Raw genomic sequence first — 12,950 nt, 5'->3', positions numbered from 1 at the left:
GATTTCGAATTAGGTTGCATTAAATCTGTAGATCAAGTTGTGAAGAAATGACATCTTGATAATATTAAGTCTTCCTATCCATATACATGGGCTATCTCTCCATTTATTTACATCTTTGATTTATTTCATTAGAGTTTTATAGTTTTTGTCATATAGATCTAGTACATATTTTGTTTGATTTATACCTGTTGGATCTAAGAGGAGTTGTTGATTTTCAACCTGTTCAGCTTTTTTCTTGTATGAGGATGGGCATGATAACTTCCAAGCTATTACCTTGTTGGACCAGAAACCTGAAGTCTTGCATCAGTCACTTTTTATCTCTTGGTTTCATGTTCCCTATCTGTAAAATAAAGGGATAAGATCAATACTTGATGGCTAATTCTCATCTACCTCTAGCATTCCGTTGAGTCCATAAGCATTGACATATATGAATGACTATTCCAATTTGTGTCATTTGTTACCCTTCAACTACAGGCAGATCTCCAGGTGGACAAGGAGAGGCACAATTTCTTCGAGTCCTCCCTTGATTATGTTTATCAAATCCAGGAAGTTCAGGAGTCCAAGAAGTTCAATATTGTGGAGCCAGTAAGTTCTATCTACTGATGAATGGTCTAAAAATATTTACCAGATACCAGGTAAATGTGGAGAACTTTGATCATAAAATTGGAATCTCAAAGAATGTGAAGAATAATCAATGCTTAATGATGAGTGTCAAGAAAGTAGACACACTGGCTTGTGTTGTTCTTGTTCTTTCACTAATATTCTCTCTCTTCCTCACTCTTCCCCCCTCTCTCCTTCTTCCCACATTTTCTCTCTCTACCTATGATGTTTTACCTTTTTCTTTTCTTCCTCTCTCCTTCCTTCCCTCCTTCAATTTCTTCGTCAACCTTCCTGTTACCTTGTTCTCCTCCCTTCCTTCCTGTCTTGTTTTGATAAAGCCTCTGAAAGTACCCATCATATGCCAGACACTGCTAGGAACTCATGTCCTTTGCACTTAATGACTTCTCATTCTATTATTTTTACTTCTATCTTCTTTAATTTTTTTCTACTTAAATCTCCTTAATTTATTATAAAAGATGATGTGCTTTGATATGACAATTATTATGAATTTTAAAAACTTTCCTGTTTACTATAAAAACTATGTGCTTTTATTGCAGAGAAGCTAGAAAAAATTATAGGAAAAACAAAATAAAAACAACAAATCCCCCATACGAAGATAATCACTGTTAATATTGTGGCATTTTTCCTTCCAAATTCTCTGTGTATCTATTATATTTCTGTTTCTATCTATGTGTGCATGTATAGTTATAGATGTGGGTGTGTATACACATGTATATATATTGCACATGAGCATGTATATCTGTGCTCACATTTGTATATATCTGTATATGTACAAACAAGTATTTATTCATTTATCCAATAAACACTTATTAAGCTTCTGTTATGTGCCAGGTGCTGTGCTAAACACTGGGTATCCTATAATGAACAAGACAGACTGTCTTTATGAAGACTACACTCTTGTCGGGTAGACAGACGGGAAAGAAGGATACACTTAAAAAAAAACTGTAAGCTGTGATAAGGGCTGAAACAAAGAACAAGAATAGGCAGCTACTTTAGATCAAGTGGCCAAGGAGGACTTCTGGAAGTGTCATTTAAGATAAAGACTAAAGAAAGAGAAGATGAGGCTATGTGAATAATGGGGAAAGAACATTCTATGCACAGAAAAACATATGCACACTGTCCTTACGTTAGGAAAGAATGATGTGCTCAAGGCATGAAAAGATTAGTGCCTTTAGATAGCGCTGAGCGAAAAGGAGAGTGGCAGGAAATAATGTCTGATAGGAAGGTATGGGTCCTGTAGGCATGATACAGGGTTTGGATTTTAGTCTAAGTGCAGTGGAAAACCACTGATGGGTGTTAAATAGGATATGAAATGAGCTGATTCTGTTGTGTGGAGAATGGCTTGGAAGAAGCCAACAGTAGAAGGGAGGAAGCCAGTTAGGAGTCTACTGCAATGCTCTAGGCAAGAGAAGATGTTGGTTTGGGTTAGGATGGTAGTAGTGGAAACAGAAAAGAATGGCTAGATTAGAGATCTATTTTGGAAGCAAAACTGACAGGAATTACTGATGGATTGGATTGAGATGTGAGTGAAAGAGAAATCAGGGATGATTCTTTACTTTCTGGCTTGATTGACTGAGTGGGTGGTGGTGTCATATCCTGAGATGGGAAAGCTTGGGAGAGAAACAGGAAGATTGTGTATATGACTGTATATATATATACAGTGTATATATATATGTGTATATATATGTACACACATATACACAGTGTGTTTAGTACATACACGTGTATATGTACATAGTTTTTATTGTTTATATATTCATATATATATAGTTTCTGTATATATATACATGTGTGTAAAAGTATATGGTGTGTGTGTGCAATTTATATGTGTTCGCCTATTTACTTTCTAAAAAGAATGGAGCAATTTTGACTACTTCCTATTACACTTTACTATTGCCAACGTTGAGCATCATTTTTAAAATGCTTGTATTTGATAGATGAAAATCATATATCTTTTCTTTTTATTTGCGTGTATCTGACTTTTTATGGGGTTGAACATTTTGAACATTAAAAAGTATATTTTATTGATCATTTGTATGTCTTCTTCTGCAACCCCTCTGAAACATTTCTACTCTGAAAATGGGTTCACACTCCTTGGATCTTTTAGCATTATGATAGTCTTCATTAAGGTACAGAATCTTACTTCATTCATTTATCCATTTACTTATCTAGTCATTCAACAAATGTTTATCGTACCTACTATGTGCCAGTCCTGAGGATATAGAGAGAAAAGTTACAGTCTATTCCCATGTTGTCCAAATTATAAATCTTCTTATATGCTATCCGAAAAAGATCCAAATGAATAAATTTGTTAGTAATTCTTACTTTCTGAAACTGAGTTCAATGTAAATGTTTAACCTAATGAGAGAATAGTTATGTGTAGACCTGTTTGTGTTTGCATGACTGCTTTTAACACTATACTGGTGATAAAAAAATTTTTACACATTTTCCATAGGTCTTGGCCTTTCTTCATAGCCTCTTCATTTCCAACAGCTTGACTGTAGAGCTCACACAGGATTTCCTCCCATACAAACAGCAGCTCCAGCTCAGTTTGCAGAATGTGAGTTTGCATGTGGGTTTTTTTTTTACCTGTCTCTGCATTCTAATTGGATTTCAGCCCTAATGACCTTGATCTTAGAATTCTAGATTATTGCATCCCAGCCAATTTGTCAGGATGCACTGATATGTATCACAAATATTTTAGTGTACTTGACTATTCTTGCTCTTCCGGTGTCAGCTCTTCCCTGTCATTGAGGCTGAATGTTGTTCAAACCCACTCTTCCACCCAGTGACACCTCTATCTAGCTAATATTTATTAAGTGCTGCTAATTTGCTCCATCTCTCCAAGATCAGAACCAAGCTATGGGCTTGTTTAAGCACAGGTCTTATGCTACTTCCCTCCTGGTCACTCAAGACACTCTAATTGTGGGTTTTATTATCATGAATGCCATTTTTCCCCCCATTCCTTTTCTTACTACTTATTACTAGAGTTAAATAAATTATTCTTAAATGTTTTCTCCACCTTCTTTCCCATGCTATTTCTTATAGATGGGCATAGGTGCAGCTTTCCCATCCTTGTCACATATATTCTTTTTCTCATTCATTTATTTAACCCACATTTAATGAGTGCTTATGGATATAATGAACATATATACTCTGTGCCAGGGATTTTAAAAGGCACTGAACATGCCATTATAAGGCCTGTTAGTTTTTTATGTCTTCAAGGAATATACAGTCCCTTGGAGGAGACAGACATAAATCCTAATTCCTTATGATAAGTGCTACAATAGAGTTAAGACCAAAAATTGTAAAGAAACATGGAGAGTGGTACAATTGACTGCCTGGTATAGTCAGAGAAGCCACTACTGAGGTAGTGACTTTGGACTAGTTCTTTCATTGCATGAAATTTATAGATGTATTTCTAGGTGAAAAAGGTTGATAAATTGCAGTGGAAATAAACCACTTGGTTGTTTGGGAGGATCCTGACTTATAGTTGCTATTATTGTTTTTCTTTCTGGGCACTCTCCTTCTTTCTGGGTACTCTTTCACCAGAATGTGAGACCTCTATCTTCTGCTGATTTACAAAATATTTCTATAACCAGGTTAATCACTTGACTCTCCAAATATAACTTGACAAGTATGAATTTAACAACAAGCCTTTGCATATATATATATATATGGCGAACTCATTTATAGGATAATCAATAGAGTGGGCCCAATTGGATTGGGCAACCCAGATCACCTTTTTCACTGACATCATGTGACAATCTTGAGACTGAACATTAAGGACCTATCTCTAGTGATTTTCATAGCACATTTCAAACTGTGTTTGCCATTGTGTTTTAGTTGTGTATTTTTAAATATATTACTTCTTACCATTAGCTTTTGTCATTCATGAGTTTGAAAAATAAGTTTTCTGTTGACCTATCTTCTAGGGGAGCACCCTCTCATATATTTTATCCTAATGGCCAGAATTTGATTCAGAGTCAAGTAGGCAGCACCTTTACTCGACGCAGAAGTTAGAAGTTGCTGTGATAATGTTATCTTTGGAAGCTTCTTTACAGTCTCCCCTTTTGTAAAGAAAGTGTCAGTCTGTTGCTCAGAATTCCAAGAGCTCTTATTTATTGCACCCTTATGTGATTCCCACTGCGAAAAAAAGTCTCCCAGATGTAGTTTTATGGGTACATTGCTATTTATGTTTCTTTTTTCCTTTATCCTTCAGTACTGTTAAACTCCATAGAATTGTTTCCTAGTCACTATGCCATTCAACATTTGTTTATTGCTATGTTATAGTGCATGATGAAAGCCGAGAAAACTCTGCACTGGGTCTCTGACCAATAAATGCTTATTCATGATGATGATGATGGTGATAATGATTATGGTGATAATGTCTTGACAGACAAGAAATCATTTCTCCAGTACCCGGGAAGAGATGGAAGAACTTAAGAAAAGAATGAAAGAAGCTCCCCAGACGTGCAAACTTCCAGGACAGCCTACCATTGAAGGCTATCTCTATACGCAAGAGAAATGTGTGTGGGAATACAGAGATATCCACTGGGTTTCAATTGGCTGGCACCTACTGCCACTTGGCCTCACCAAACTCCAGGCACCCATAATGTTCACAGACCCCTGACATCTACACCTCTTTGGAGAGCAGCCTTGGAATAGTGAAAATAAAGAGCAAGGAGAAATTGGAGGGAGATGTTAAGGATTTGTCCTACAAATACTCTGGATGATAAGACCTAAGGTTTTCTCTGATATTCAGAATGGGGATTGTTAACCATTTAATCCTTCCGATGACTCTTTGGGGCAAAAAGGGACGTAGAGGAAAGGATGAAGAAAAATAATATTTATTATAATATTTATTACACCTACTATGTACCAGGCATGGTGCTAAGTGCTTTAAATTCACTATCTCATTTAATCATTGAAACTACCTTATCATACCCATTTTACACATGAGGCTACTGAGGCTTAGAGAGATCAGTAGTTGAAAATCACGCAACTGTCAAGTAGTACACCTAAGAGTAAACTCAGGTCTGTGAAATGCCAAAACCTATGCTCTTACCACTATACCCTATACCTTCCACTGCCTTAGCATTGCATGGTTGCTCTTAAAGCACTAAAAGACCATCATGATTTCAGTGGGCAACACAGTTGTCCATTGCTAGCCAAGGAAACTGGGTTAACTTATCCATTCAGTGAATATTTCAGAGGATTTATGCTTTCCTACTTCCTAAATAACATTATGCAAACACGTATGTGCTATTCTATTTTCCTTATGAACTATGACCCAATGCCCCAAAAGCCTGTGATTTCAGTGCCTGCCCAGAATTATTCTACCTGGGGAGTAGGCAAAGAGGCTGCCCAGAGGTTACCAAGAGCAAAAACCACTGTAATCCACAAAGCATGGCATTTTAGCACTATATTATCATGCTTTTCCTCCCTTAGAGCAATTACATTTTCATGGTTCTTCCACTTGTCAGATTCATCTCTTCAACTCTGCATTGCAGGATTTCTCAGTGTCAGCACTATCGACATTTCATGCTGCGTAATTCTTTGTTTTGGGGGGCTGTCCTGTGCATTATAGGGTGTTTAGCAGCATCAGTGGCTTCTCCCTACTTTATTCTAATAGCACTCCCCAGGTGTGACAGCCTAAACTGTCTCCAGACATTGCAAAATATCCCCTAGGAGGCAAAATTGCCCCTGGTTGAGAGTCACTGCTATATTATAAAGAGGTGCAGAATAATGGATTTGTAATCTTGGATCTAATATTAACTAGCTATGTGATCCTTCTATGCCCTGGTTTTCTAATTTGTCAAATGAATATGACATTGCTACTCAGTTGAATGTATGCTTACTGAACATCCTTTTTGCCAGACACTATGCAATGCATTTGGGATACAAAAACATGAATCAGCCTTGGTTTTTGCCTTCAAGAAGTTAAGAGTCTGATGAGGAAGACAGACAAGTATGTCAAGAATTATAATGAAATGTGTTGAGTACTGCATTTGGGGCCTGTATATAAGGGCTTCACTGAGGAAGTGATGTTTGAACTGGAACTTAAATTATGAGTGGGGGTTTGACAAGTAAAGGAAAAGAGGAAGAAGATTTCAGGTGTATAACACAGAATGAGTAAAGGCATAGAGGTGTGTGAGGACTTAGTTTATTTGTAGGGTCTTCTTGGTTTGCCAAGAACAGTCCTGGCTTATACCCATTGTCCTGATGTAATTATTAATAGTGCTTCATTCACTCTTAAATATGTCTTGAAATTGGATTGTAAATTATATGGCCACCTATTTATTTGGTAACTGAAAGTAATTTAATGAGACAGGAGCATAGAGGTGAGGGTGGAAAAAGACAAAGTTGGAAAGGTAAATATGATCACATTATGAAGGGGTTTGTGGGCCAACCTAAGAAGTTTGGAGATAGTGAGAAATCTATGAGTGGTTTATAGTAAGAGAAACCACATTAATAGAGATATATATTTTAAAAACATTCCTCTAACAAAAGAGTGGAGAATGGACTAGAAAGGAGTGATCAGAGATGGGGGAAACCAGAGAGAATGCCACTGAAATAATTAATTGAAGAAATAATGAATTTTTGTTTATTTAGAAATATTTCATAAAACATTAAAAATATAAGTTAGCAATAGACTTCTGAACTAATTTAATTAAGTTCTAAAAGGAATAGAGAGGAGGAGACAGCCGAAGGAGAGACATGTCGGGGATAGAATGGGCTGAACCCAACCATCAATTAAATGAGGCAGGTTACAAGAAAGGAGGAGCAGAAGATTATAGATGTTTCCAGCTCATCCTATGTTACCATAGGATGTGTAGTGGTAGCATTCATAGGCAATATGGCAAGGAGAATGGTTTGGAGTAAGCCAGAACAAATATGGAAAGCAGTTGATGAGGGTTAGGATCTCCATATGTGCAGTGGGCAGATGGTACTACAGGGCTGGAGTTCAGGGGAAGGGTAGGGCTGGTTCTGGAGCACGACCATGAAGAGCAAGCTGTACATAGTTTCCATCTTAGGGGTGGACTGACCATGCTGCCAAAAAGTTTATTCCATCGGCTCACTTTTGCCTATCTTTGTAGGGGCTTTGGGAATATCCTGGGTGAAATACTACTGCCAGTATGAGAAAGAGACCAAAACGCTCACCATGACACCTATGGAGCAGAAGCCAGGCGCTAAGCAGGTTAGTTCTTTTGTGAGCCAGATTTTTTGAAATGCATCTGTAGCTGTATCTCAGGAAAGAGTATATGTTGACTTAGTATCAAAGAATCAAGTCCATCATTGTCGTGGGAATCTATGACTTCATATATTCTCCTTAGCCTAAGTTTGCATTGGGCCAGATACTACTCAGTTGAGTGAAAAATCTCTGTTAATTGTGTCAGGCCTTCTGAAGGTGCCTGTACTCTTTCAGACCATTTGTTGATTAATTACAAGTGCCTGCCACATTGTACAAAGAAAATTTGCAAAAATATGGATGAATTGGAAGAAGAGAGTATTACTTGCTTTTAAGAAGGCTCTACTACAGAATTCCTTCAAATTACAAGTGTTTAAACCATAAATCATTTTCCAAAATTCCTTTTTTAAAGGAGTATGTCTGTTGCCTAAATTTGGAATCACCTATACCTCACATTCTATGTAATGCTCAAATATCTTTAAGCAGTTAATGCCTCTTCTTCTGCCCTCCAAACCTTCCCCCACTTCCCAAAATGGCAAGATGAGTTTAACACACTGAGAAGATAGTTTACTCACCTGGAAGAACCTGATCTTATATATGATATGATGTTATATGATATGACATGATGTAACATGATATATGATATATGACCATGCAGCCAAAAACTTTATTCTGTCATCTTACTTTTGCCTATCTTTTTAGAGGCTTTGTGAATACACACACACACACACACACTCTCTCTCTCTATCTCCAAACAGTTTCTTAAGATAAAAACAGAGAGACTATTCATATTCTAAAAATTGTTCAATGTGTCCCTTAAACTGTCTCTGAGACAGGATCTTAAGGGATGATTTTTAAGGATTTACATTCTTTACAAATTGTTTACAAAGTGAAAAAAGGTTCACTTGTTAGCTTTGAAAGTTGTGGTGCGTGGAGATCCAATTTAGACAGGCAGGAATTTGGAGAAAAATTGGGCCAATTTCTCTCCATTGCTGGTGCTTTCTATGGAAGCTCTCTCTTGTGTGGCTTATTCATGAGAAATTAAAGAAGACTGAGATTTGCTGGCAGGCTGTTGACAAACTGCTTTTTTTCTGCCTTTAACCACAAGTTTTGCCACTCTGCTTTGAGTGTGGGTTAGAGATGGGAGGCACCTCTAAGGAAGCATATCAAACGGGGTTTCCAGAACCCTCACCCATGCTTCTGTGTGGGCCAGTCACTCACTCAGGACTCCAAAAGTCTCCGTAGTTTCCAGTCTGTCAATTGCCAAAGCACATTTCAGTGTGGTTCAAATACGTTCATTTTGTGCTGTAGCATAGAATTTGTTCCAGTTCTGTCAGAACTTAGTTAATGTATCTGACTGGCAAGTGCTTATAAGCAACACTGTCATTTAGTCTCTTCCTTTTGTTTTTCTACACATATTGCTTTCCAAATACTGGACTTTCAAGTTCCTTACTTAGACAGTAAGCTAATTTAGGCCCTATCTCTCTTGCTCAGAGGTACCTGATGCAAAGCTCAGGACAGAGGCAGCAGATACCACTTTCATATTCTCCTAGCAAATGAGAGCAAGCCCTCATTTTAGTTTTTCTTTCCCTCTTCCATTTTCTTTGAGTGGCTGCTTGCAAAACTTCAATAGTGTCAGCCTAAGCAGTTTTATATGGGATTCTTTATGGAATGGAAAGAGGAACTTGATTCTTCATTTAGAAGGAAGGGGATGTGGAAGTAGTTACTTGAATTTCCCTAAATTGGAGTTGGAAATGGTTTCTTGTCAGGTCTCTGACTCAGTTCCTATTACTAGTTTGTGTTTTAGAAAGACAAAGAATACAAATAAATGAGACTATAATAATAATAATAATAAGAGTTGTTATTAGGAAAGTTGGTTTAAAAATACCTAATATAAATATGTGGCACATAGGAGGTGATCAATAAATGTTACTTCTCTTTCCTATACCTCATTGTTTCTGTTGAGATAACTGGACAATGTGGGGCTGGGGAATTTTAATCTGAAGACACAGATTCAATGGCCTTGTTACGTGCCCAAAAGACTAAGGTGGGCCATACTATGCTGCACATGTAAAATAACAAATGCTGCCTTGGCTAATACACAAATTTGCTTATTCTCCCTACTTCTGCTGTATCTTTGGAGAGATTGCTTTTGTGATTCCTGTCATCCTTGAGTCTGGAGGTGGGAAACAGAAATGTTTGTCTCCCCTCCTCCATCTGCCACTTTAATGGAAGAAGGGTTGCAGAAAGCCACTTACCCATTGCAACTTCCCTACCCAGAGCTCTCATGCAAATTTTATTCTGTACATAATGCCATTTGGGCAGCCCATTTCTTGTACACTCTCCTTAGATGATGTGTAATGAGCTTCCTGTTTAATCTGCCATGCTTGGAAAAGAATGCTGGCCTACCCTAGGCGTTTTCTCCTGGCCTCAGCCATTGATTCTTGGAGCAGGGAGACACCATCTGCCATCTTGCTACAACTACCATTTCAAGGGACAAGGTTCTCAGTGAGGCTACACATTGCTCCTGCTTCTCTGACAGATGCCTTCCAAGTGACTCTGAGGACACTGCAGGAGGAAGAAGAAGCTTCTGTGCATTTTTTTTTTCAAATTGGCTATTAATATTTCTCTTATATCAGGGTCCCTTGGACTTAACCCTGAAGTACTGCGTGAGAAGGAAGACGGAGTCTATTGACAAGCGGTTCTGTTTTGATATAGAAACTAATGAAAGGTAAGCTGTGCTGGTGTGAATTGGTGGTGTCCCTATGTGCCTGGTGCTGAGCCCGGGCAGGTCTTTTATTTTCCTCTATCATCTCTTGTTGATGAAAATGGGCAAATATATTCATGGCATTGTTGTCTTGACTCTTCTGGCTGCCCTTTATAGGGATCCATGTTAGATCTGGCCCAGAGCTCTCTACGCAAGCTTCAGTCAGCTTTGCCTCACCTCCTCTAGGCAGAAAAGTCACTCCTAGGATTTAATTTGCTATCAGATATGCAAAAGGTCAGCATTTGGTGATGCTGCAAAAAAGGACAGGATGAGAAAACTCATTCTTTTTAAAAAAATTTCCTAACATAACATATAAGAACAAGTAAATTGGAACACATTTTTAAGGGAAGATAGATGAGATGGAGGGTGGTAATGGTACTGGGGAGCCTTTTTCCCCCACTTGGTGCAAATATGATACAGACTTTTCTACTTTGCAGATATTTATGTAGAGTAGAAATTGGTTATCAAATTTCTGATTTTAGCTAAGGCTTACAAACTTTGGACTTGGTTGCTTGTGAATTTGTAAGATTTCTTCATTAAAAATGGATGGTCCCAATCAAAGATGACTGTGATGGTAAACACTGTTATCTGTAACCAGGAGGCTGTCACTCATTTTTCTGACAGCTTCAGGCCCAGTAGGAAGGGGAAAATTATTGTTGGCTATGGCTTCTCTTTCATGAACCTTTAGTGTCTCTGGCTTTGCAGCAGCATGCTGCTTAAAACACATTAAAATTTTCTATCTCTAGTTCTATTATGATTCCCTTTTCAGCTTAAATTTGCAAGTTACTTGCAAATAATGTGTTCTTGGTCTAGAATCAGTTGCAGTTTGGCCCTAAAGTTAGGGGCTGGAACCAATTCATCTTTATATATCTTGTACCTAGTGCTATACATGGCTCCTGGTAGATGACAGTAAATTTGGTGTTCATTTTTAAATGTATTTTTTCCTACCTTAGAATGCTGAGGAATTTTGACACTAGAACCCAAGAATTAAAGTTTTGATGTGTCTATGACTTTAGTTACCACATATTGGGCACGTTAGAAAACATTCGCTTATTCTTGACTCTTCTGGCTCCCCCATTTTACAGGTGAGGGGAGACTGACACTTAAATATGTTTAACTGACTTACCCAAAGTCACATAGCAGCAAGGCTGAGCTCAAACTCTCGTCTGTAGGTGTCCTAGGCCCTTGTTCTTTGTAGTTTTGTTCCATTGTCTATTATAAGCAAAATAAATATGCTGTGAAATGGAGAGTCAAATATCATAATGAACAGGTGCTGAGCCAGACTTTTCTGAGGGATGTGACATCTGCTTTTCTGGCTAATCAATCTGATATAAGGAACAGAGTCAGGCTTCCCAGGAGGCATCAGGCACCTGTACTTGTGTTCTCTGCAGCACAGAACAAAGGGCTTTTTGAGTCCCTTTTTCTACTTCAGGAATAGAGGATAACTTTTTTATTAGTGTTCCTACCAGTATTTAAAGCCACAGGCTCATAGCCTGTCAGAGCTTGAAGGACAGTAACAACAACAACAACTGCTAACAATTTCTGAGTACTTCCGATGTGCCAGGCACCATTCTCAACCCTTTAAGTGTATAATTTCGTTTAGTCCTCACTACAGTCACGTGAGTTAGAGGGTATTATTATCCCAATTTCACAAAGGAAGATAAGAGGACAGAGAGAAGTAAAGCAACTTAGGTTACACAGCTAGGAAACGGTAGAGCCAGGATCCAAACCCAGGCATTCTAGTCTCCAAGCCCACACTCTTAACCACTGCACTCTACTTCAAATATGCTGTATATTTTGTTCAAGATAGGTGACTGAGACCTCAGGGATGGCAAAGCATTTGTCTGAGGTCGTAATAGAAGGTCCTGGACTAGAAGTCAGTACTCCTTCTACTTTGTAAATCTGTTCTTAACAGTATTGTTCTTTGAATTTGACTTTCTGTGGCACATAAGAATCTCTAAATGCTTTCTGGATAGTCATTTATTCTTTCAGCTTCTCTGTAAGGTCGAGAGAGAACACAAACCGGACTTCAATTTCCCAGATAGGGAAGCTGAGTTCCAGAACAGGTTTAATATCATATCTGTTCTGCAGTGTCTGCTTTTATATCTGTTGCCCATTGGCTTGCTTTCCTTCCTTCTGGCTTCGAGATTCAGCTGAGTAGCTGTCTTTACAAAGATATCTAGACTTTCTAGCCCCATAAGATATATCCAAAATGTTGGGTATTGCTTAGAGAAGGATAAACTTGAAAGAATCCAGTGCCCAAAGCCAAGTTCTGATTTTCAATTCATTCTGGCTTAAAGATCATGTGAGGGCTTTTCTTTTTAAGGAGCACTTTAATGAAGTAAGAGATGGAAAGGCAGGTAGAGCAGG

The 12,950-nt window shown here is 38.1% G+C and overlaps 1 protein-coding gene across 2 annotated transcripts in view; it reads left to right on the top strand.

Moving 5' to 3' along the window:
• Positions 1-12,950, top strand: part of OPHN1 (oligophrenin 1) — a 496,301-nt gene that overhangs the window by 292,403 nt on the left and 190,948 nt on the right. For both annotated transcript variants that reach the window (XM_070604028.1, XM_070604029.1), the window contains exons 7-11: positions 475-585; positions 3,077-3,181; positions 5,021-5,150; positions 7,722-7,822; positions 10,453-10,544. In XM_070604028.1, coding sequence (XP_070460129.1) covers positions 475-585; positions 3,077-3,181; positions 5,021-5,150; positions 7,722-7,822; positions 10,453-10,544 — 539 coding nt within the window. The remainder of the gene's footprint in view (positions 1-474; positions 586-3,076; positions 3,182-5,020; positions 5,151-7,721; positions 7,823-10,452; positions 10,545-12,950) is intronic.

Source organism: Equus przewalskii, chromosome X, assembly GCF_037783145.1.
Source record: "Equus przewalskii isolate Varuska chromosome X, EquPr2, whole genome shotgun sequence".
NCBI lineage: Eukaryota > Metazoa > Chordata > Mammalia > Perissodactyla > Equidae > Equus > Equus przewalskii.
The sequence above is the reverse complement of the archived record's forward strand: the minus strand, read 5'-3'. Positions and strand labels throughout refer to the sequence as shown.